The sequence below is a fragment of the Lingula anatina genome, chromosome 4 (assembly GCF_051362555.1).
Source record: "Lingula anatina isolate TDL-2025a chromosome 4, LinAna3.0, whole genome shotgun sequence".
NCBI classification, from domain to species: Eukaryota; Metazoa; Brachiopoda; class Lingulata; order Lingulida; family Lingulidae; genus Lingula; species Lingula anatina.
In genome coordinates, this window is record NC_141770.1 from 22,083,921 (window position 1) to 22,107,856 (window position 23,936).

General features: G+C 37.0%; 1 protein-coding gene across 1 annotated transcript in view; it reads left to right on the top strand.

Moving 5' to 3' along the window:
* Positions 1 to 23,936, top strand: part of LOC147762577 (uncharacterized) — a 119,936-nt gene that overhangs the window by 14,027 nt on the left and 81,973 nt on the right. Inside the window, exon 3 of the mRNA XM_087011479.1 lies at positions 20,687 to 20,771. Coding sequence (XP_086867605.1) covers positions 20,687 to 20,771 — 85 coding nt within the window. The remainder of the gene's footprint in view (positions 1 to 20,686; positions 20,772 to 23,936) is intronic.

Below are 23,936 nucleotides of genomic sequence, written 5' to 3' on the forward strand. Positions count from 1 at the left end.
CAGCGACTTGTTTTAGATCACTCAAGTAAGAATGCATGCATGCTATAGCTGGGGGGGGGACAATCAAGTATGCAACGGATCTATTAATTGTAATTGCACAGTACGTGTAACTAGACCTTTGTTCTAACTCAGTAGTTTGGGATATGATGCTTGGACATAAAGCTTCTATTCAACTTGCTTAGACCTAGGGCGTGATGCTGCTATCATCCGACGAAACACCTTCACTGAACCCTCTACCTGAAGTCCCCCATAGCTGAAACAAAAATGCCCCTTGAACCTGTCCATTTGTCAATCGTCAAATGATTTGTGATTTCATTGAACGTCGTTGATCGAAAGCTTTTAAGTGACAATAACCGAACCCTGTGCTGATTATTTATTAAAACGTAAGTTTATTCAACATGATCTACCTGTATTTTGTAAACAATACTTGCCTAGATTGTGCTTGGATTGATCATCGTCACTGTTTGGCTACTCTCACTGTAATGCGGGCTGAACGACAGACGACTTAAAAATATTATGTGTAACTGTGTAAATGACCACACTAAGTTAAAATATAACGATGTCGGTGATTTAATCCATCCAACATATCTATATTTGTTCTTTTAAAACCAGTGTCAGGTTAACATCAAATCAAAGCAAGCCTTGATGACTGGTTTTGTTTAAATTGTAGTAAATTAAGTAAAGCTAAATAAAGCCTGTTTCTAGTTAACAGTGTTTATCCCAGCTACATGTATAAAACTGCATGAAGAATATAACAAGACTCCGTAGCGAATAAACTTTCACAATGCTCTGTGCTTCAGGTATCCAAGAGTCCCGTGTAATACAAAAACATCGAAGAGTATAGCCTGAGAGTAAAATAAATATGAGGCCGTGTATGAAAGATTTTATTAATTAAAAATTGAAGAATTTAAACATGCTAGGTTCGTGCACATCACTTAAGTCATTTCACAAAAATTGCACCTAATTGTTTAGATTAACCTCTACTTTTATCGATCTCAACGACTTGTCTGATCCACCTGAAAGAAATATAGTGAACATGAGGCAAACTAACACGTTTACATGTAGGCGAAGGGGGTATACTTCAATATTGATTACAAACAATATCAACAGCGATTCAAGACCGTTGCCTGTCTTTCACACGTTTACACGAACACAGGTGGCGTTGCGATATTTAACTCTCTCCTTCGAACAAGCAAAGGGCTGGCCCGAAGTAAGATTTCTAAACTAATTTCCTTTTGATTGTATATTGTAATTACTCCACTTGCTCGCCTCCTGGGGCTGGGGCTGAAGCTGTTGGAAATGTTGAATTCCTGGAACAGATGGACAGTTTACCCAGCGACTGCTGATGGACGCGGTAACTGCTACAATATCTGCTGCAGACAGGTACATTACATTGGGGCATAATTCTTTGCCAGCCAAATAGAATTGATAAGGTATATCTACAACCATTTTTCTCAGGAGCACTGCTCTCCAAACCTGATGTTTCATTTCCCCTACGGTCCCATCCACTGGTCCTTTGCCATGGGCAGTGGTATAAAAAGTACCACTGCGCTTCCATACCAAAATCTCTTTCATGATAGTACCATGTTTAGACAGTAAAAACCAACTTTTGAATTGGCCGGGGGCTCGGGCTTCGTCTGACCAGTAATGGACTTTGCTGAATGATTGCTGGAGGTCTTCGAGAATGGCCTTATTACAAGTGAAGACGGACTGTTTGTTATGGTGCAGATCATCAGATACCACAACATATGGTTGGAGCTGGAGGTCTCCTTCAGACTCTGTTTTTAAATCATGCACATGCAGTGAACAGAATGACCTGCTCACAGTTCTAGTACTCTGACATGATCTCTGACGGCACATGTCAACACCTAATCACTGACAGTCAACCTAGCTAATAATCAGTAATGGTTAATGAATTACCCAGTTATGATCAGTTGCAAAAGAAAAATAAGAAATGTAACACACCAGAACACTTGAAAACGATTCAATTGAAGATGTAAAACCTTGTGTTTCACGTCAGAGACAGAAAATGTCCCGTCAGAGACAGAAAATGTCCCGTCAGAGACAGATAATATAAACAGAGAATAATAAAATGTGGCAATAAATTCACTGTAAATTGTTTTAATTTTGTAATTTTTAGCTATAATCATTACTTATCATTATTTAAAAGAGGATTTTAAGTTTCATTTGTACAACCTACCAGATGTGGAAAATATGAAAACTTTTCGAAGTCAAATGTCTCTGACGGGACACACCACTCCTAGTGCTAAATAATTTTTTACTCAAAATAAGTGATAGGTGGCAGTTTTCTATGTTAAACTATTACTTCTGATTAGTTTAACATATTTGGGTGATAAAAACTTGAAAAAACAACCTAATATCTGACTCAGGCCAATATGACCATGTGTCCCGTCAAGGCTGGGTCACACTGCGCTTGCAACCTTTTGGCAACCTCTTTGCAACCTCAGTCGCAAGGAGGTTGCCATAGGTTTTAAAGTGGTCGCATTAGGTTGCAAACAGGTCGCCTGCGATCGTTGACACACGAAGGCCATTTTCTTTGCACCGACAACCAGTGCGACTGATAATAAAAACGATTGGAAACTGAGAGGTTGCCTATAGGTCTCCTCTTGGTTGCCAGTAGGTCGCTGTAACCAGACTAAAACCAGTCGCATACCACCTGTAACTGCACGGTCGATTGACGGTCTTTAGTCGCTTAGTTGCAAACAGGTTACTAACCGGTTGCAAGCGGTGGGCAGCAGGTCGCCAGCAGGTTGCAGTTGAAACTTCATGGTCGATTAACGGTCTTTAGTCGCTTGGTCTCTAACAGGTTTCTTACAGCTCGCATGCACTCGAAAACATGTCGCGAGTAGGTTGCAAGCAACCGTGATAAAATAAGCGTAGGATGATGAGCGTCCACTAAATATATAAATATATTTTTCATTTATATCATGCCATTAAGGCCTTCTAAATATCTTGACAAAAATCGTTATTTATCAATTAAAACGTAGATTGTATTTGTTGTCATCCTTTTAAATTTATTTACAAGGTTTTCATAAGTATTTTTTTTTCAATAAAATAAAATAAAATAAATAAATGTATGAGTCCCTATCAGCCACCATACTTGACTAAAAGTGTTGTAAATAGAAGCCGCTGAGCCCGTGTCTTCAGTCCCCAGTATGTCATCCAACAGCGTGGGAAGGGTGGCCAGAATGTATTTTGAGAAAGCAAATGCCTGTGAAGAAAGTTCTTTACCAAGTTCCAACACAGACTCGTCTTCCCAGGATCAACCGAAAGAATGGGAGGTTAAATTTACTATTAAAGAGGAAGAAGAATTAGTTGAGTTTTTTAAGGAAAACGAGTTTTTCTATTACCAACAATTGAAAGACTTTAAAAACAAATCAAAGAAAGATTGTCTCCTTGATGAAAAAGCAAGCAAAATAGGAACCACTGGTAAGCTACTGTCCACCTTTTCTCAGTTCTTTTGCCTTAAGCTACTATGTGTTATTAGCAAAGGCCTAATATTAGAATAATGTATAAAAAGTGATACAGGAGCAAAACGGCACAGATAATAGAAGAAAGTATCATAAATGCACTGTTTATCTGCATTATTATTAAAGTGCAATTTTTAGGTCTCTAATTTTAGATTGTTGTCAAATTTACTGGAAACATTTTTTAATGACTAAAGCAGCCGGATATATCTTACTTTTTTTTAATTTGCCAAGTCATAATTTGCCAATTCACAATGGAAGAAAAATTAAGCAAATAGGCGGGCGCAGAGAAAAAAGTAAATAGCAAAGTTTGATTCATACTTTTTACAATAAATTTAATTGTCAGGCATTTTTATAACAATAAAACAGTGTCACCAATATAAAGAAGGTCAAATAAATACAAATTAACTTCCTCCCAGTACTTAGAATTCGTACCACAAGGACGGAAACAAATTGATGACACGCAGGATCCTTCACTATTTAATGATGTTGTATTGTAAGTGTAACGCTTGGGGCTACAAAGACAAAGGGAAAACCACACAATCGGTCGCAAATCAGTTGCTATGCAGTCGGCGACCTTTTAGCAACCGGTTGAATACCACAAAAAGGCTTTTCGGTCGCCAGGAGGTTTTCGGTGCTGCACCGAAAACCGGCGCGACCGGATAGTAACCCAGCGTTCATTTGGAGACCACTTTGCGAGTTGTTGCAACTTGTCGCCCACCTTTCTGCAACGGTGACAGTTGCAAGTCGCAAGGAGGTTTTTTGTTCAGTGTGACCGCACTGCACAGGCCTTGCGACCTCGAAGAGCCCAAGTATTGAAAAAAGAAACTATGCATGCCTATTATTACATTAATAAGGCTGAAAATTCATCCAAATATGTGTTTTATTACACCACCGGTTTGATATAAATGCCAATATATAGTACAAATATATTTCTTATTTATTATTGTAAGTTTGACAATATTGGTAGTACAGAAATCGACTGTGATGTTATATTTTTTTTTCCTTTATGTTTCCCAGTGGCTCACAGAAAAAGTATTGGAAGTATATCAATGAAACTTACATTGTCTGAAAATTTGATTTGTTTTCTACAAAAATGTAAAAATTTTAAATTTCAATGAAACAAAAAAAAATTGACACAAATGGCACCGTTACCGTGTTTTGACCCATATATAAAATATTATTCATGTAATTGTGATATGATTGTTACTCTTTTAATCATCAGCAATGATCTCCAAAAAGCAGTATTATTTAGTTGTTAGGGTTCTATTACTTGTTGCTCACACAAACAAACAAGGCAGCAAAGCTGTCAAACGTACAGACAAAATAACAGAAAAAAGGATGCAAAAGAGGTCATTTTGCCAATTTTGATGCAATAATAAACAAGCCCGTGGAACTTCAAAGTCACATATGTGAAACCGTTTAACTGGCAGTAAGAATTACCAAACAGACTGCATTGCCTACTGAAGCTGTATTTTAGTCCCATGTTTCTTTCCTGTAAGTTTGAGAACAGTAAGTGACATGGTTTTACTTAAATGGTCATCATGGGAGCAGTGCCCAAAATAGATTTTTTTTTTGATGCAATATTACATAATGTTTAACAGCATAATGACCATCAATTTTAATAATAAAATATAAGTATCATGGATATTCAGAAAATGTGACTAGCAAAGGTCTTCAGGCCCATGGAACTTCAAAGTCACAACTTGAAAATGCCAAAATGTAAACAAAGACAGCACTGTTCTGAAATGTTTTTTTTTTTTTTTTTTTTTTCATTTTTAACACTTTTTTAACATAAAACAAAATAAACAGTTTACTGCAATTTTTATATGATCAACTAAGAAAATTGATGAGATGGGAAAAATATCAATAGAATAGTGTTAAATGTCCAATTTCCTCCATTCTGAGATTCTGAACATAGTGAATGATTGAATCTCACAAACTGCAATGATATGAGTTTATTTCCATTTTTGACACTTTATTACACAATACACGATAACAAGTTTACCATCATTTTTACATAATCAACTTACAATGTTGTAAAGATGCAGAAAATGTCAAACAAACACTTTTATGTATGTTATTAGTAAAACAATAAGACTGTTAACATGCCTAAGAATTCAATCTGAGGAAATGTGAAAAAACAGCATAACTTCTAAAATAATGGCCCGATTATGCTGATTTTCGAACTCAACCTGCGTTTTAGTAAGATTGACCACTCCTGTGAGTTTTATGACAATTGGCCTATCTGTTTTTCTTATATTGTGTTTACAGTGTTGCATATATGCTGAAAAATGAAAAAACAGCATAACTACTAAAATAGTGGCCCGATCATGCCGATTTTCGAACTTGACCTGCGTTTTAGTAAGATAGATTACTCCTGTGAGTTTCATGACAACAGGCCTATCGGTTTTCCTTGGAATGTGTTTACAGTGTTGCATATATGCTGAAAAGTGAAAAAAAAAGCATAACTTCTACAATAATGGCCCGATCATGCTGATTTTCGAACTTGACCTGCGTTTTATGAATATTCATCAGCTCTGTAAATATAAAGCCCAAAAGTAAAACTGCCTTCCACTTATCGTGTTTACAATGAAAGTGCACGGCACCGGCGACGGCAATGACGGCGACGACAGACGCAGGTGATGGCAATATGTACAGACACATCTATATATATATTTACTGTACTGTTTGAGAACAGTAAGTGACATGGTTTTACTTAAATGGTCATCATGGGAGCAGTGCCCAAAATAGGTTTTTTTCAAATTTTGATGCAATATTACATAATGTTTAACAGCATAATGACCATCAATTTTTAATAATAAAATATTAGTATCATGGATATTCAGAAAATGTGACTAGCAAAGGTCTTCAGGCCCATGGAACCTCTAAGTCACAACTTGAAAATGCCAAAATGTAAACAAGACAGCACTGTTCTGAAATGTTTTTTTTTTCCATTTTTAACAATTTTTAACATAAAACAAAATTAACAGTTGACTGCCATTTTTATATGATCAACTAAGAAAATTGATGAGATGGGAAAAATATCAATAAAGCAGTGTTAAATGTCCAATTTCTTCCATTCTGAGATTCTGAACATAGTGAATGATTGAATCTCACAAACTGCAATGATATGAGTTTATTTCCATTTTTGACACTTTATTACACAATACACGATAACAAGTTTACCATCATTTTTACAAAATCAACTAACAATGTTGTAAAGATGCAGGAAATGTCAAACAAAAACTTTTACGTATCTTATTAGTTTAATAATGAGACTGTTAACATGCCTAAGAATTGAATCTGAGGAAATGTGAAAAATATGCTGAAAAGTGAAAAAACAGCATAACTTCTACAATAATGGCCCGATCATGCTGATTTTCGAACTTGACCTGCGTTTTATGAATATTCATCAACTCTGTAAATATAAAGCCAAAAAGTAAAACTGCCTTCCACTTATCGTGTTTACAAGGAAAGTGCACGGCGACGGCATCGGCATCGCCATCGGCATCGGCATCGGCATCGGCGACGACAGACGCAGGTGATGGCAATATGTACAGACACAGATTACACTACTAACATGTACAGTACAAAACATAAGCCCTTTTCACTATACGTAATAACAAATTTGCTGTGGTTCTGAGGGTCAGAGATAGCAGTATTTAGATGATAACTAAGCTTTATCTGTCTAATTACTTTGCAAGTTTGATTCAAACAACACGGATATCATATCATTATCAACCTCCTGTCTGATATTAATTTGGTGTGTAAATTAATAACAAAGATGTGACGAATGTCAACTTCTTAATTACCTGAGCCCAACGAACAGAATATTTTTGCTTCGTCTTGATAAAAATTTGGATACACTGTGTGTGAAAGCTCCCGCTTGGTCCGAGCAAGGAAAGTCCTACAATAGTTACTTGGTTCGAAGAAGTACAGTAGTCGGCGTGTTTTTGCGGCTCCCCAAAGGATCCATAGCAGGGGCGGATCCAGAGATATTTTCTGTCAGTCTTCCACATTAGGCCTATATTTGTTGATCCATCCTCCATTTTTTACCGTCTTCCAACGATAAAAATTAGATACCCGTCAATGTAAACTTGAAAATCTGACCGTCTTCCGGAAGACCCAGAAGACACCTTAATCCGCACCTGGTGACGATGCGCTGGACACACGACTGAGTCGAGCTCACTCTCCATTTCCTCTGATGATGATATTGCCGATGCTGGCCTACATATCATTGGCCTCTCATTCTGCATGCAAGTTTTAGCATGGGGAGGTGGCCCCAATCATATTTGTCATATTTCCTGAGTATTGCACAACCGTTTCGTCTTAGTAACGGTCTACAGAACAACAAAATATGCGCTTTGCTGCTTGAAATTAGGAAAATCTGCAGTGCATCCATCACGCGTTTTCCACCTCTGCTACTTGAAACTGTCATGGCCGCCTACTCGAATTTAGTTTCGAATGCATGTTTACCCCCGTATTTGAACTTAGCATATACTTAATATCCAGGAATCAATGAATGAAAACTACTGAAGACTATTTCAGTTACTTAGTCCGAAAACAACGTTGAAATTAACTTAAAAAGTCTTGAATGCAAATCGAAACTGTGGGAAGCAAAATTGTTTTACGATTATGTAGCCGGAAAATAGAAGAATTTGCGTCGCTGTTGCAAAGATTTTAGGGAAAAGGCCACGCCAGTGTTTTAATTTATGGTAGCCCCCCCCCCCCCCCCCCCCCCCCCCCCCCTTGTCCATATTTTCAGTAAATATCAGTGAAAATATCTAAGGTGCTCTACTAGTGAAAATATAAGGCTATTGATAGTCTGGGTATCTGAGGCAGTCATCAAGTGACCTCAAATAACCTCGGTAGTTTGTAACCATAGCAACGGAATTTTGATATAAATCTCTGTCGTTATAAAGATTATATATCCATCTTTCAATTGTAGCATTGGTCGAAGTAATGTATTGATCACTTCATGCACATTTGTGAAGTAAACTTCGGTGAAAAATACACCACTTACACAGTTGAAAAGTGAGACGGGAGCCACGCGAGGCAGTGAAATGTGGCTGTATCTCGACAATAAGCAAAATGAGTGTATTCTGTGAGAACCCAACCTTGCCGCTTTTTGGCTGATTTGCCTGGTGGTTAGAAAAATTTGCACTTAAGACAAAGAAGTTCATTAACCCTTTTACGACTCAGTCATTGTACAGCATGTTGTAATCGATATTTAAAAAAGTTAATTATTGTACTCCGCTCTTCAGTTTTCATCCTGGTGCTTTCATCGGGGATACCTCAGGTTGAGGTACGATTACGTCTGATAAGCCTCTTTTCTGGTCCTCAAATCAAGTTCGGTCCCTTGGTTCTAAACTGTTTACCAGAGGCTCTGTTCTGGTCCTACACCTGTAAATGTCCATCATGACGTGTTCAAACGTGTTCCCCAAACGTGTCCTTGGCTGACTCTCTTTTGGGCCCCAAACTTTTTATGCGGTATAGTCTTCATTTGGAAACCTGCCAGTATGACGTTCGGGGGAGGGGAGGGGATTAATTACTTGCAGTTAAGCAACTCAGTTAACGGTCATTTGGTTGATTCGCGAGATCAACGGACTAGCTGGCTATTATTTCACAGCATAAATTGAAAGATATATATTGCAGAGTAACCTTGTGTCGCAAGGATACTATTTATAATTATTTATTCCTTTCATGCTCTCATAGTCACGAAACACAATAAAGTATATAAGTAGAAAGGCTCAACTTGACTTTTTTATTTCAAATCGTTATTTCATAACACAATAGTTGCTATGCCCTTATGCTCCCCCTCCCACCCTGAACTCTTGTAATAAATATTCATTTTTTTTATATGAAAGATGAGAGCGTAAATTAACTTATCCCAACCGCTCATGTTTTGCATAACGTTTTTATCAATGTTTCATATTACTTTTAATAACTGCTGACTGCTTTCCCTGTTAGAGGGTACAATGACATAAACCAGTGAAAGTAATGGAACGTGTCATATATTTATTCCGATATTAATCTAAATATATGTGGCTCACATTTTCACTTTTTGTTGAAAGTTTTTTCACATCGAACTTAATTAATTGGGTTGGAGTGTCTACATCTGTAGCGGTGTTTTAAAGGGTCATAAAGTGACCAATTTTTGAGATAGCGTTATGCGGGACTTAGGTAACTTTTATATAAACGGAAAATAATTTACTGTAGATTGATTTACAACTCTGCCTCCGGTCGAATGCAAGCCCGTAAGGACCAACCAAAATTAAATGCCCGTGTCTGGAGCGGGTGCTCTGTTTTCGTGGTTCTCTTACATAATTGCGTGGTGCTTCGTTAATCTGGCAACAAATGTCGCTACAGATGAGATGCAAATAAAACGGTAATGATCGACGCGAAAATGCCTTTAGTCTGTTTTGATGCTTTCCATGTACGCACATCTACTATAATGTATAGGATTCGAAATTATCAACATCGGATTACTTAAAATTACCATCCAAAGATCATGTACATTACGGCGCGTACACACAATTCGTTTGATTTGTGGTTTTTAATGAACTTAAATATAGATGCTGCGATAAAGACCATTCAACTGAATAAGATATATATATATATATATATATATATATATATATATATATATATATATATATATATATATATATATATAGGACGAAAAAGAAATTGAGAGGTCCCTGGAGTCGAGACAAATCTATGTTAAAGAATCCCGATTCTGTAATAACAGCTAGGTTTGTCTCTTTTAAATTAATTTGAATTGTGCTCTATAACAAGAGAGGCAGTCAATGTGAGGGTCGGTGGCACTTTTAATGGGGGGACCGAGTATTTAAATTTACAGATTTCGGGCATGAAAGAAAATGTTGTGGTTTCCAGGGGTCAGTTTGTAAGATCAAAATTCAGGCCAGGGCGCTGTTCTGAATCTTTCGAAAATAATATAATCCATTTCTACTACTTGCACAAAACGCCTACATTTTGGCAGTTTTACAGTAGAAATAATAATTATGTTTCCGTTGTACGACGTTTTAAAAGCGTCAGAATGTTTTAATCCCTATCCTGTGAATAGAAAGGGGCGGACAAACAATGGAAAGCCGTCTAATCCCTTCAAAATTCGAACGCAAAAACACAATAGTTTAGGCGTAATAACACACAATACCTTAGGCGAGTGAACCCCATGAGGCCTGTTTCTGTGGTCCAGCGCGAGCGCGAAAATCCGCTGTGACTAGGTGTAATTAACAGCAGGATACATCAGCCAGAAGGTGCCCATTGTTTGTTGCGGCGATAGGATTATAGCTTTAAGATGCTAGAACCCATGCTAACGCGTGCCACTCCCGTGGCCACCTATCCTTATGTTCACTAGCTTGGCACACGCAGCTGATCATGTTTTAAGTGTTGCAAGATAATTGCTAGTTTAATTTAGTATCAGTTATTTAATTCAATATGAAGTGTTCTGTGGTCAAAAATTGAATTTGATAAACATGCATCAGCATCGTACATCAGCATGATCAACAAATCACCCCGTCTCAAAAACTTTAAAGATGCTCCGTACACAAATTTTCATCATCGCGACCTGTGTAAAAATAGATTACTGTTTAGAAATAACAAAGAAAGAAACATTATTAAAACAATTTATTCACATTACAAGCTGACGTGTTGCCTCAATTACTACATTAAGTTACATTTTATATAAAATAATAGAGCGAATCCGTAAAAGGATAATAATAGAAAATCTTAATAAATAAATAAATAAATAAATAAATAAATAAATAAATAAATAAATAAATAAACAGGCCCGCAGCCAGGGGGAGTTCAAGAGGTTCGAAAGAACCCCCTTTTGCTGAAAAAAGGTCCACTCTGGGTAAAATTTGACATAAGTACATGGGGATTTTTCGGTAAAAGGTCCACTTTTTCAGAAAAAGACCCCCCACCCACCCTTTGAAATTGCTGGCTACGGGCTTGATAAATAAATAAATAAATTATTTAAAGAATTAAGTAAATAATTAGATGACATTACGAATCAAATAAAAAAGATAAAAATTAGATGGTATAAACCATTAAAAAAGGTAAATTATTTCAAATAATTTAAGAAATATATTATGATTTAATAATTAAATGAATAAATCGCTGTGAAGAAATAATCATTGTCGCAAATAACGCGGTGAGTGTCTACCCATTATCAAAGGCCACAGATAGATTTTCACTAGTTACCAGTATAGACAGATGTGTATCTGGTTATTTGATGGGACCTTTTGGCACGCACGTTAGGGGAACGAGCACATTAACTAACTTCTTTTAAGATTAAAGTGAGTGTCCTATCATTTGAAAGCCAACAAAATATTTTATTCCACATTAGAGAAATTAGCCTCATAATTACATTTTAATTTTATAACTGGGTTTATTTAACTCTTCGCTGTTCAGTAACAGTTATAAAGGAAAGTTAGATTTTGCTTGTATGAAACACACTTTTAATTTTGATAAAAATCGACTGCGCATGCAGTATATTGATATAAGGCTTTCGATGATGATTGTGCATGAAACGTCAAGTCATTTTTCCTTCTCATAATAGTGCTGGGCACCCAGGTGTTGAATCTTTTACTCGACGTGCATCTCCTAATATTGAATAGGGATGATTTCAGGTAGTTCGGCAGCGATGACGATTGCGTTCAAAATGGGTTGTTTGCAGCATAACGCCCTTATGCTTTGTGATATATGTGAATAAACCTAGCTTACTAAATAACTATTACCAAAGTGAAGCATGGCTTTAGGTTTAACAGTCCAAGATTTATTCAATATGGGCAGTTAACTTGGACCAGTCTTGTTTCATTAACTTTGCGAATGGAAGTCTCCGTCGTCAACGTACATTTCCAATATGATTTTACATCACTTATCTGATTTAACAATCTTATTGTTTAGGTTTTGTTTAAGGTTGTATGAGAAAAGATAATGATCGCGTTTAACAATAGATTGAGGGCTACAGTAAGTCCCTCCTCTTTGGGCGATCTCGAAGACTGTTAATTCAACGTACTTTCATAAATATGTAGTGTGACCACACTGTCAGCCATCCCCCTTGTTGCACGTTGCAAGCGATTTGTCTCATAACTATGACAAGGCGTTCTTTTTTCTCGTTGTTGTTCAAAAACGGACCACTTTGTCAAGGCTAATTGCTTAGCTCTTTGCGCGTCATAATATGAACTTAGCTCTTTGCGCATCATATGTAAACGCTAAGATATGAATGTTATACCGGGTAGTTGATTGTTTTGCCCGGGCGCCGCACTTATGCTTTCTTACTAGAGCGATCTAGAACAACTAAGGCTCTGTTCTCACAACTTTTAGATCGATCTATCACCGCGGGGAGTCTCACTAGATTACTGTCAGATAATCCCCCTTAAGTGTCCGTCCCCGCCTACTACAAGCTTTAAGGGGTAATTAACTTTCGTGTCCGCCCGGCTGACAGCTATTTAGCGTGAACCCCCAGGGAGTTAGGTCGATCCAATGTAGGTCGATCTAATCTATGAGAATGGGGTGTAAGTCGCTAGTTTTCCCTGTTTGTAACTGTAGCAAAATATGTTCGACAAGCCGTTTCTGCACGACAGCCGGAGACACAGTAATTGTATAAGGCATGGTTTAAGCTTGTTCGAGAGATAATAACAGTCGCGTTTAACAAAAGATAGTAAGACCCCCTCCTCTTTAACTGTTGTCTTACACTGTTAATATTGACCGCACTTTCATATATTATGTAATACACTGTCAGACTTTCCCCTGTTGCACGTTGGCGTTGGATTGTACTTGTGCCTCTGTCAATGCACCTCATTTAGTTTAAATATTTTTTCCGCACAAACCTTTGTGGTTAAGAGTTATTAGTTTAGTAGTAGGAATAGGATGCTTGGACAAAAAGCTTCTAGTCAACTCGCTTAGACCTGGGGTGTTATGCTGTTATCATCCGAGGAAACACCTACACTAAATCCTCTACCTGAAGTCCCTAGCTGAAACAAAAAATGCCCCTTGAACCGGTCCATTTTTAAAGCGTCGAATCATTTTTGATATCATTGAGCGTCTTTAAACGAAAGCTTTTAAGTGACAAAAACAGAACCGTGTGGTGATTATTTATTAAAGCGTAGGTTTATTCATCATGATCTATTTTGTAAACAATACTTGCCTAGATTTTACTTGGATTGATCATCGTCACTGTTTGGCTACACGCCTATAATGCGTGCTGAACGAGAGACAAGTTATAAATATTATCTGTGTTACTGTGTATATGACCACGTTAAGTTAAAATAGAACGGTGTCGGTGATTTAATCCATCCAACATATTTATATTTCTCCTTTTAAAACCAGTGTTAGGTTAACATCAAGTCAAAGCAAGCCTTGCAGATTGATTTTGTTTAAATTTTCGTAAATTAAGTAAATCTAATTAAGTAAAGCCTGTTTCTAGTTCACCCACGCTATAAAACTGCATAAAGGATAACAAGTCTCTGTAGCCAATTAACTTTCACAATGTCCTGTGCTTTACAGTCCCATGTTATACAATAAAATGAGTATGGCCTGAGAGAAATATAAATATGAGGCCGTGTATGAAGATGTTTCAAATAATAAAAATCAAGAATTTAAACATGTTCGGTACATGCACATCACTTAATAAGTCATTTCACAAAAATGGCATCTAATTTTTCAGATAAACCTCCACTTTTATCGATCTCAACGCCTTGTCTGATGTTTACATGTAGGCGGTATACTCCAATATTGATTGCGAACAATATCAACAGCGACTCGAGATCGTTGCCTGTCTTTCACACTTTTACACAAACTCATGAAGGGTTAATAAAAGGATTCGCATTGCGACATCTATCTCTTTCTTTCGGACAAGCCAATTAAGGGCTGACCCGATGTAAGCTTTCATATCTAATTTCTCTTTGACTGTACAGGGGTATATTGTTATTACCCCACTTGGTCGCCTCCATTGTCTTGTAACAGTGACAAAGAATGTGTTTTCACACGCTAGTTTACATAACTCCCTTACCTTGTGTCTTTATCAAGGTTATAATCAGTTTGAATAGGTTGTCTTGCCTCACTTAAAAAGGGAGTTGTTCTTCACACTGGTTGTTGCCTAACTTATGCTAACCTACTTTGTACAATTATGGTTTTAATACATCGCCAAAATTATGACACTAGTGAACATTGTGTATCAAACGTTTTGATACGATTAAATAAATGTGCAGGAAGGATTACGGAATGAGTTACTATTTACCCCCCCCCCCCCCCCCCCACGCGCCCCCCAAAAAGTGCTCTTTTGATTTCGAAATGAATTTGTTTTTAACGCAAAGAAGTCCAAAACCCCTTTCACGACTCAGTCATTGTACAGCATGTTGTAATCGATATTTAAAAAAGTTAATTTTTCTACCCCGCCTTTCAGTGTTTATTGTGGTGCTGGCTTTCATCGGGGACACTGCCTGTTGAGGTTACAATTACATCGCTAGCCTATCTCCATAGGTTACTGGAATATATCTAAGTACACGTAAAGCTTTGTAAAGCCTCTTTTGTCACACATCATAGTTATTGAATTTTGTCTTGAATGAAAAAAATACCCTCAAATTATCGTTTTGTGCTTAAACATTTCATAACTTGGACCAAAGTTTGATATACAGTGTACTGTAGCTACAATGGCATTCCTCAAGTTGGGTCTGCTGGGGGAGGGGGGGCATTTAAATGGTAAACGAAGAAGTCCACCTGCAAACAGCAGCGGTTTAAATGATCACTATCACGGTTCCTTTTTCTTTGACAGCATCATAGAAAATGTTAAGGGAGAAAGTCACTCATACCCCCGGCGTTGTTTCGTCTTCAGCATTTCCTCCTTCTTGCTTACTGCAATTATTATCGTCAATTAATGAAACCGAGAAAGCAATTAAATGATGGCACATTGAATATAATCACTACAGGTAGGTGCATTTCGCTGAGTGTTAACAAGATCTAGCGAAACATTTTATTTCAAAATAAATTTATATGTGATTTTACCTCTGTCGTGTGTGTTATTTCAAACAAAACGATTTCCTGAAAGACCAACTTTAAAATGTATGTCTATTCAGCAAAATAATGTTATTAAATACAACTATGAGTAATGTATTTAAACTACGGCCATATATGCGATGGCCATGTGGGATTATAATTGCATACCTTGATGCAAAACAGTCTATCGTTTCTTCCACAGCGAGTCCCTTTAATTAATGTATTATATTACTCTTTACCCTTTTTATTTGACACTGTCTCCGTTTCTCTCCCCTTTTCCTTTCTCTTGTAAGAAGGAGGGCAAATAATAAAGCATTCGAAATATGCATCACCAATCTTCAGAAAAGAATGAGTGAATGAACCATTGGGCTGGCCCACAACGTCCGACACAGCAGAATAAATTAAGTAACAGCTTTCACAGATTTAACTGCATTTAGCTGTATAGCGTCACTATATACATAATCCGCTGCACGCGCGAAGCTGTTGAACAAAAGGATAGCTCTCTATGGAAGACATTTTGTTTACATAAGTACTCTAAGGGGGCGTGCCTACCCAGGCGACAAGAGGATAAGGCTAGTCACTATATTCCGTCAAAATCGTTTAGCGACCCTATCATTATCACACTCCCTCTATTGTATTTTCTGACGTTATAATTGTATCTAATCTTCTTACGTTAGATGGAATAAATGCACACATACATAATCTTATGACTGTAAAATAACCATACCTAAACCCTAAATCCTGAAAATTGAAAAAAAAAATCTGAAAACAAAACGCGTAAAAGAATAAAGTAGCTAGACTATCCTTCATAGGGAGCTCTTTACATAAATTGAAGTATTAATAGATTTATAAAACGTATGCAGTAAAAATCCATTATGCTGTGCCTATATAAGGGACTAAGTTCTGATTTAAGCTCTGAATCACTTTAGTTCTTGACAGTCCAGTGGACATTTAGGAAATTCACGGGAATAAACGCGTCCATATGAAAATAGGAGCTTATACTAACTTGAAACGGAATAAAGAACGCACGATCATGACAGTGAGTACCCCCTCCCCCACATGCACACAATCACCCACGAATGTAACTGTCTTGAAAACAAGAAGCAGAGAACGCCATAAATATTGTAGTAGTATTAAGCATCCTAAAGGTAGTCAAGCAGCAAAACTTTTGTGTTTTTTAAAAAATATGAGAATATATTATAGCAAATATAATACAATTTTAAATAATTGAAATGCATTTCTTTCTAACATTCAGTTTACGTACGTTTATGTAAATATTGGAGACCATAATAGAGTCAGCCAAGGACACGTTTGGGGGACACGTTTGAACTCGTCGTGATGGACATTTACAGGTGTAGAACCAGTACAGAGCTTCTTGTAAACAGTTTAGAACCAAGGGACCGAACTTGATTTGAGGACCAGAAGAGAGGCTTAACATACGTCGCTAGCCTAAATCCATATGTTACTGGAATATATTTAAGTACACGTAAAGCTTTTTACTGCAATTACTATCGTCAACTCATGAAACCGCGATAAAGCAATTAAGTGACGGCACATTGAATATAGTCACAAGGTGCATTTCGTTGAGTGTTTACAAGATCTAGCGACACATTTTATCACCACGCGTTCTAATCTGATAAATCAGGGGGCGTTTATGCTGAATCGGGGAATGGAGAGATACATGTATGTCACTAAATGGGGAGATTCTCGAGGAGACCGGTAGTGTTGAAAGGTCTGAATAATTTTGCCTGTTAAATGTGAAGGCTAGCTTAGATTATCATGCAATGGAATCATAATTGCCTTAGATCTTCAGTGTGTGCAACAAGTGGCGCAACAAATGATAATAAAAAACGTCAGGAAGAAAACGAAATATAATATTTTGAAATTTAAACAGTCACTCTGGTGGCTTTGCGTCATGTCTATGAATCTGACATCTAATATAGCTCAAAATATTAGTAAATTCAGAATTAATAGCTAAAACGTAAATTGAAATCTGCCCTAATTTGTCAGATAACAAAAAATGCCGGTGATCCAAGCGGAGGATACGCTTTCCTGACTGAAGCGGCGCTGAACGGCGACGGTGTTTTTCTGAACAACTTACCTGTGAACCTGTACAAGTTACGAAAAGCCCCCTTTTCAACAGGCGTGTTTTATTAATTAATACATGTCACAGAGTAAATTTATTGGGCTGGTCCACAACGTCCGACACAGCAGTTAGCTATGTAGTGTCACTACAAATACAATCCGCTGCACGCGAGAAGCTGTTGAACAAAAGGATAATTCGCTACGGGAGACCGTTTGTTTACATAAGTACTCTAAGGGGGGGGGGGGGGGGGGGGGCTACCCAGGCGACCAGGGGATTAGGCTAGTCACTATATTCCGTCAAAAATCGTTTAGCGACCCTATAATTATCACACTCCCTGTATTTTCTGTCGTTATAATCGCATCTAATTTCTTATGTTAGATGGAATTTTTTTACACATACAGTTGTAGTAATAATTTTGTTTCCGTTGTACACCGGTTTAACAACGTTTGAAATGTTTTAATCCCTGTCCTGTGAATAGAAGGGGGTGGGCAAACAATGGAGACACGTATTAATCCCTTCAAAATTCGAACGCACAAACACAATAGCTTAGGTGGAATAACACAATACTTAAGACGAGTGAACCCCATGACGCCGGTTTCTGTGGTCAAGCGCGAGCGCGACAATCCGCTGTAACTAGGTGTAATTAACAGCAGGATACATCAGCCAGAAGGTCCCCATTGTTTGTTGCGGCGATAGGATTAAAGCTTTAAGAGGCTAGAACCCATGCTAACGCGTGCCACGCGTAGCGAATTGTCCTTTTGTTTACTAGTTTGGCACGCGCAGCTAATTATGTTTTTAGTGTTGCTAACAAACTGCCAGTTAAATTTGTTATCAGTTATTTCCACCAATATGAAATTTTCCGCATTAAAAAATTGAACTAAGAATTGTTTGTTTGATTAACCTGCATGAGCTTCAGCATCAACCTGTCTCAAAAAATTCTTATTGCATTAATTTATAAATGTGTAATTTATTTATAAACGTACTGCATTCAAGTATTTATAAAACATAAATGATAATGAATGAGGAATAAGGAAAAAATATATTACTTATACTATACTTATAGTATAATATTGAAATTAAATGAGGTGCATTGACAGAGGCGCAAGGACAATCCAACACCAACGTGCAGCAGGGGGAAGTCTGACTGTGTTAACATACGATATATGAAAGTACGGTCAATTAACAGCGTAATTAAGTTTATTCATCATGATCTATTTTGTAAACAATCCTTGCCTAGATTGTGCTTTGATTGATCATCGTCACTGTTTAGCTACTCGCCTATAAAATGCGTGCTGAACGACGGATAACTTATAAATATTATCTGTGTTACTGTGTAAATGAACACATTTAGTTAAAATATAACGAAGTCGGTGATTTAATCCATCCAACATAATTATATTTGTTCTTTTAAAACCAGTGTCAGGTTAACGCCAAATCAAAGCAAGCCTTGCAGACTGGTTTTGTTTAAATTGTCCTAAATTAAGTAAAGCCTGTTTCTACTTCACAGTGTTCATCCCAGCTATAAAACTCCATGAAGGATAACAAGACCCCGTAGCAAATTAACTTTCACAATGCCCTGTGCTTCAGGTTTCCAAGAGTCCCGTGTAACACAATAATATCGAAGAGTAGGCCTATGGCCTGAGAGTAATACAAATATAAGGCCGTGTATGAAAGATTTTACAAATTAGAAATTCAAGAATATAAACATGCTAGGTACATGCACATCACTTAATAAGTCATTTCACAAAAATCGCATCTAATTGTTTAGATTAACCTCTACTTTTATCGATCCCATCGCCTTGTATCATCCACCGAAAACAAATATGGTGAACATGAGTAAAAGTAACACGTTTACATGCAGGCGAAGGAGGCATACTTGTGTCACTACATATATAATCAGCTGCACACGCGAAGCTGTTGAACAAAAGGATAGTTCGCTACGGGAGACCGTTTGTTTACATAAGTACTCTAAGGGGGCGTGGCTACCCAGGCGACCAGGGGATTAGGCTAGTCACTATATGCCGTCAACAATCGTTTAGCGTCCCTATCATTATACACTCCCTCTATTGTATTTTCCACCGCATTAATCGCAGTGTAATCTTCAAATGGTAAATATACACATTCTTAATACTAGGGCGGTATAACTAATCGTGCCCATGAAACTAGGCAAACTGGAAGCTCTGCATTGCAAAGCAAAACTATATTTTTCGCAAGTGGCACCCCATTGCATATTCTATTGCGTCCAACATTAAATAGTACTCAAATGTCACGGTCCAGTAAGTCAAAGTAAAAACAAGAGAAATAGTTACTGTACAAATTTTGCCTCAATAAAAAGCTTGGTTGCTGAGGAATTTGGGAAATAAGAAAGTGTTGCTTAACTTATGAGCATCAGTCTATATGCTGAAAAAAGTGAAAAACAGCATAACTTTCATAAAAACGGCCCCATCATGCTGATTTTCGAACTTGACCTGCCTATTATTAATATTCCTCTGTAAGTTTCAAGCCAAAAGGTAACATGTTTTTCCACTTATCGTGTTATCGGTGAAAGTGCACGGCGACGGCTACGACGGCGACGACAGCCGCAGGTGACGGCTATATATACAGACACATTTGTGTCTGTACATAAAAAGGAATATTCCATACAACCTAGCAAGAAGAATATGTACAATAGTTACCGACAGTAACATATATATTTATTTATATTTAAATATTTATTAATATAAGGGGTTATCATTACGAAGAACCATGTGACGGCGATATATTTTAATTAAAAAAAAAACGAAAAATTATAAAATATAAATAAATAAATAAAAATAAAAATAAATAACGAAATTAAAATTTCGTCAAAATTGAACAGCCTTGATGAATATATTTAGTAACATATTTTGGATCTGAATAAATGTTTGGTGTTGTAAATCTAACTTAAGTTTGAATAAACTTTGCACGGATCCCTTTATGTAATTCATTATTTCAATCCTTCGACGGTACTGTCTCTTTGTCCTTAGGATTAAAGGATAAACTCATTCCTAAAATATTTCAGAAGTCTGGCACTGTAGGGTTTGCTTGTTTTCTTGTTTAATTTTAGATTGTCTTTTCCAAAAGCTCTTGCTTCCCTGGTGGGTTTCATTGCAAGTATTCTGATTATAGGAGCACCTGTTCTTTTAAAAAAGGTAAGTAAACATACAACATTGGTCAAAAAGGTTGCCACACCCTCAGTTTCATTTGCTTTTACTTATAAATGATCAAATCACAGGAGTTAATTGCTGTGAATGGTGATTTTCATTACAAATACCATAACTTACATGATTATTGGTACAGAAAATACAAAGTAGCAGTTAAGATAATCATGTTTAGTACCATTTATTCACATTTATTACATGTACACCCTCAAATCCGATGTTCCACTGTCATTTCCATGGGGGTAAAGAAATGCCCCTTAAATTGAAATAGCACCACCAAAAGTCACCAAATTTACACACATTTAGCATTAGGGTATGCTTGTTAAAGTTCGCGTATCTATTAGGATGTGTAGCTACCCACACTGTAATTATCTCCTGTAGACGGCGCCACCGCTTTCAACAAGGGTAACAAGTCTGTTTTGTGGGATTTTCTCCGTGTTTCTTAAAAAGCTTGGCGGCATTGGTCCGGACTAGTTAGGGTTTGGTTTTCCTCTGGATTGCACACTTCAATTCATGCCACGGGTTCTCAGTAGGTTTATTATCAGGATTCAAAGATGGTTTCTCCAGCCTCAGAATATTGGGTTTCTGCAACAAATCACTCACCACATGAGAACTGTGTGCAAGTGTGCTGTCATGTTGAAGCCTGGATCACCCCCGAAGTCCCCTCTTGCAGATGGAATGAGAATGTTAAGAATGTTAAGTTCAGTAACCCCATAACTACCAGAACTTGGTCAACCTTCACTAGGAACAAGTTGGTTTTGCTGAAGAATCAAAGTGTTTCTTTTATGCCTTCGATGGTCAAATTAGGGCCCGCAGACATGTTGCAGAGTGCTTTTTGGAAGGCTTGTGCGGGATAATATCGCCTGGGTGTCAGGTCAGACCACGTTTGGCGAGAATTCCAAGCCCATGATTTAAGTGCATTGTCCTTTCCGAAAAAGAACGTTATTGGGGAAATTCACTGAAATATTTTCAACAAATATCTCTCTATCTGCAAGAAGTGACTTCAAAGATACTGCAGGTGTCATCGTGGAAATGCACGTGCTCACAACAGAGCGTGCTTAGCTGTCAAACTGAGCTGCATTGTCTACCTGTAAGATGACTTCTCTGGCTTCTGATAAAAGTTAATACTCATTCAAATCTCTTACCCGAGGGATCTAAATCCTCATGAAGCTGTGTAAAACCATTCCCGTCTAGTCAATTCTTTAACGAGCATTTTATTATGGTTATCCCAAGTTGTATAAAACACTGCATTTGAATGAGTAAAGGGTACTGTGGATTATTGCATATGGGGGCCATGTTATTTGTGAAATTCAATTAATTTTATTAAACCGCTGACACTCCGTCTTGGATACTTTTCTTAAACTGAGGTAAACGATGCCCGTTACCTTTACAAGTCCCGTCTTAATCATCCATCTAACTGGAACTTCCTTTACCTCTTAATTAGAGGGTTAAATGGCTGTCGATATTTATCTCAGGTAAAAATCTACCTGTGCTTTAGTTTCAAAGAGCAGCCCCCGCAGACCTAGGGGTACTAGATAAAATCTGAACACCGGGTTTATTGAGGAGCTAGAGAAACAAAGGAAGAATTTTTCCTGCACAGCTTCATAGGAACTTTAGCACGGACTTGATCCAGCTTAGACCTTCTAATTAACAGGGTGACATGGGCAATTTTCAAATACAAAATAAACAAATAATAAAACTATATTTCAGTTAGCCTCCTCTTAAATAAATAAACCGTTCTGGATAAATTAGAACATTTATTAAATCGACAAAAAAATTTTGACTTAAATGATGTTTTTATTATTAATGGAAATTAAGCTACTATATGGGGCACATTTGCTGAGATTACGCTGTTCTTGATGTTTTGCGTTAGTCTACATTTTGCTGTGCGTGCTTGGAATTTTTTTTTATTTTTTATACTCACGTATGTAAAACTGCACATTTAGTAAACATTCAAGTAATGATTTTTTTCATGCTACTTATAGCAAACAATGCTCTTTTACCTTGATCTGCTACATGTTTTTGGGTTTGACAAAGCATACAAATTTGCAAAAAGTTTTGTGTACAGACGCAGAACTTGTATTCCAAGGTATAAAATGATAAATCTTTTAAATTATTTTATACTTCAGATGAAATAACATTCAGAAACAAATCCTCAAAGCATAAACGAATTAGGATTACGAACCATTTTAGTACATAAGTTCCTATTTTTTTCTTTAATATACCGCTCTTTTTTTCTGTTTGTTCTTCAACACGTTTTCTTCCACTGAAGTAATGCCTGGGCATACGCATGCTTCAAGTTACCCTGAGAGCAATTACTTTTATTAATGTTCGCGACGGTGTTTGAACTCAATTGTTTAAATATTAATATTAAACGTCATTTACAAATACCAATAAAAACACCCCATGAAATAAATGAGATATTTCGAAAAATATGAAAGCCCACCAAGACGATTTTGATACCTGTTATTACCTGGGTTGGGAAGGGCAGCGGTGCATAATTAACAGGTTTGTTGTAAACGAGCTTTTGGTCAACTACAATGCATTTAAAATGCATCAGCAATCAGTAAGTTTGCCAACTGATGACAGTTAATCTGAAAGACTACCAGCTCTTGATATGATCTAAACCACCTGAGGTGGCCATGATCTAGAGCATCGCAACTATTGTCACCGAAGTTAGTAAGTCACGGAAGACCGTCACAGACAAAGAAAGATTGTCAAAGAGAGCTGCAATTTTGGTGAATCCCACGGCAACACACGGAGGCATAACGAAAATTCCTCAACTCCGTTCAACACAACTTTCCTTAACTTCTCCGTCTGTACAGTATGCACCATGCAGCTCAGTTGAGTCTCATAGACCTTTATCGTGATTGTCGTCACAGTACCACGTGACCTAGATATGTTGCTTTATATGTTGCTAGATATGTTGCTAGATATGTTTATGCATATTGAGGTGAGGTTTACTAAAACGCTTTTTATCTACTAATAGATTGTTTTTATAATTTTTAAATGACGGGGATCGATTAAAACATAACTGTAGTGTATAGATTAAGTGCTGGATCTTCAGAATTCGAGAAATGGATTTTTATATGATTGTCCTTTAACCTCTTTGCCAAATCATAATCCCTAAGAGAAATTTGTTTTGTGATCCTGTCG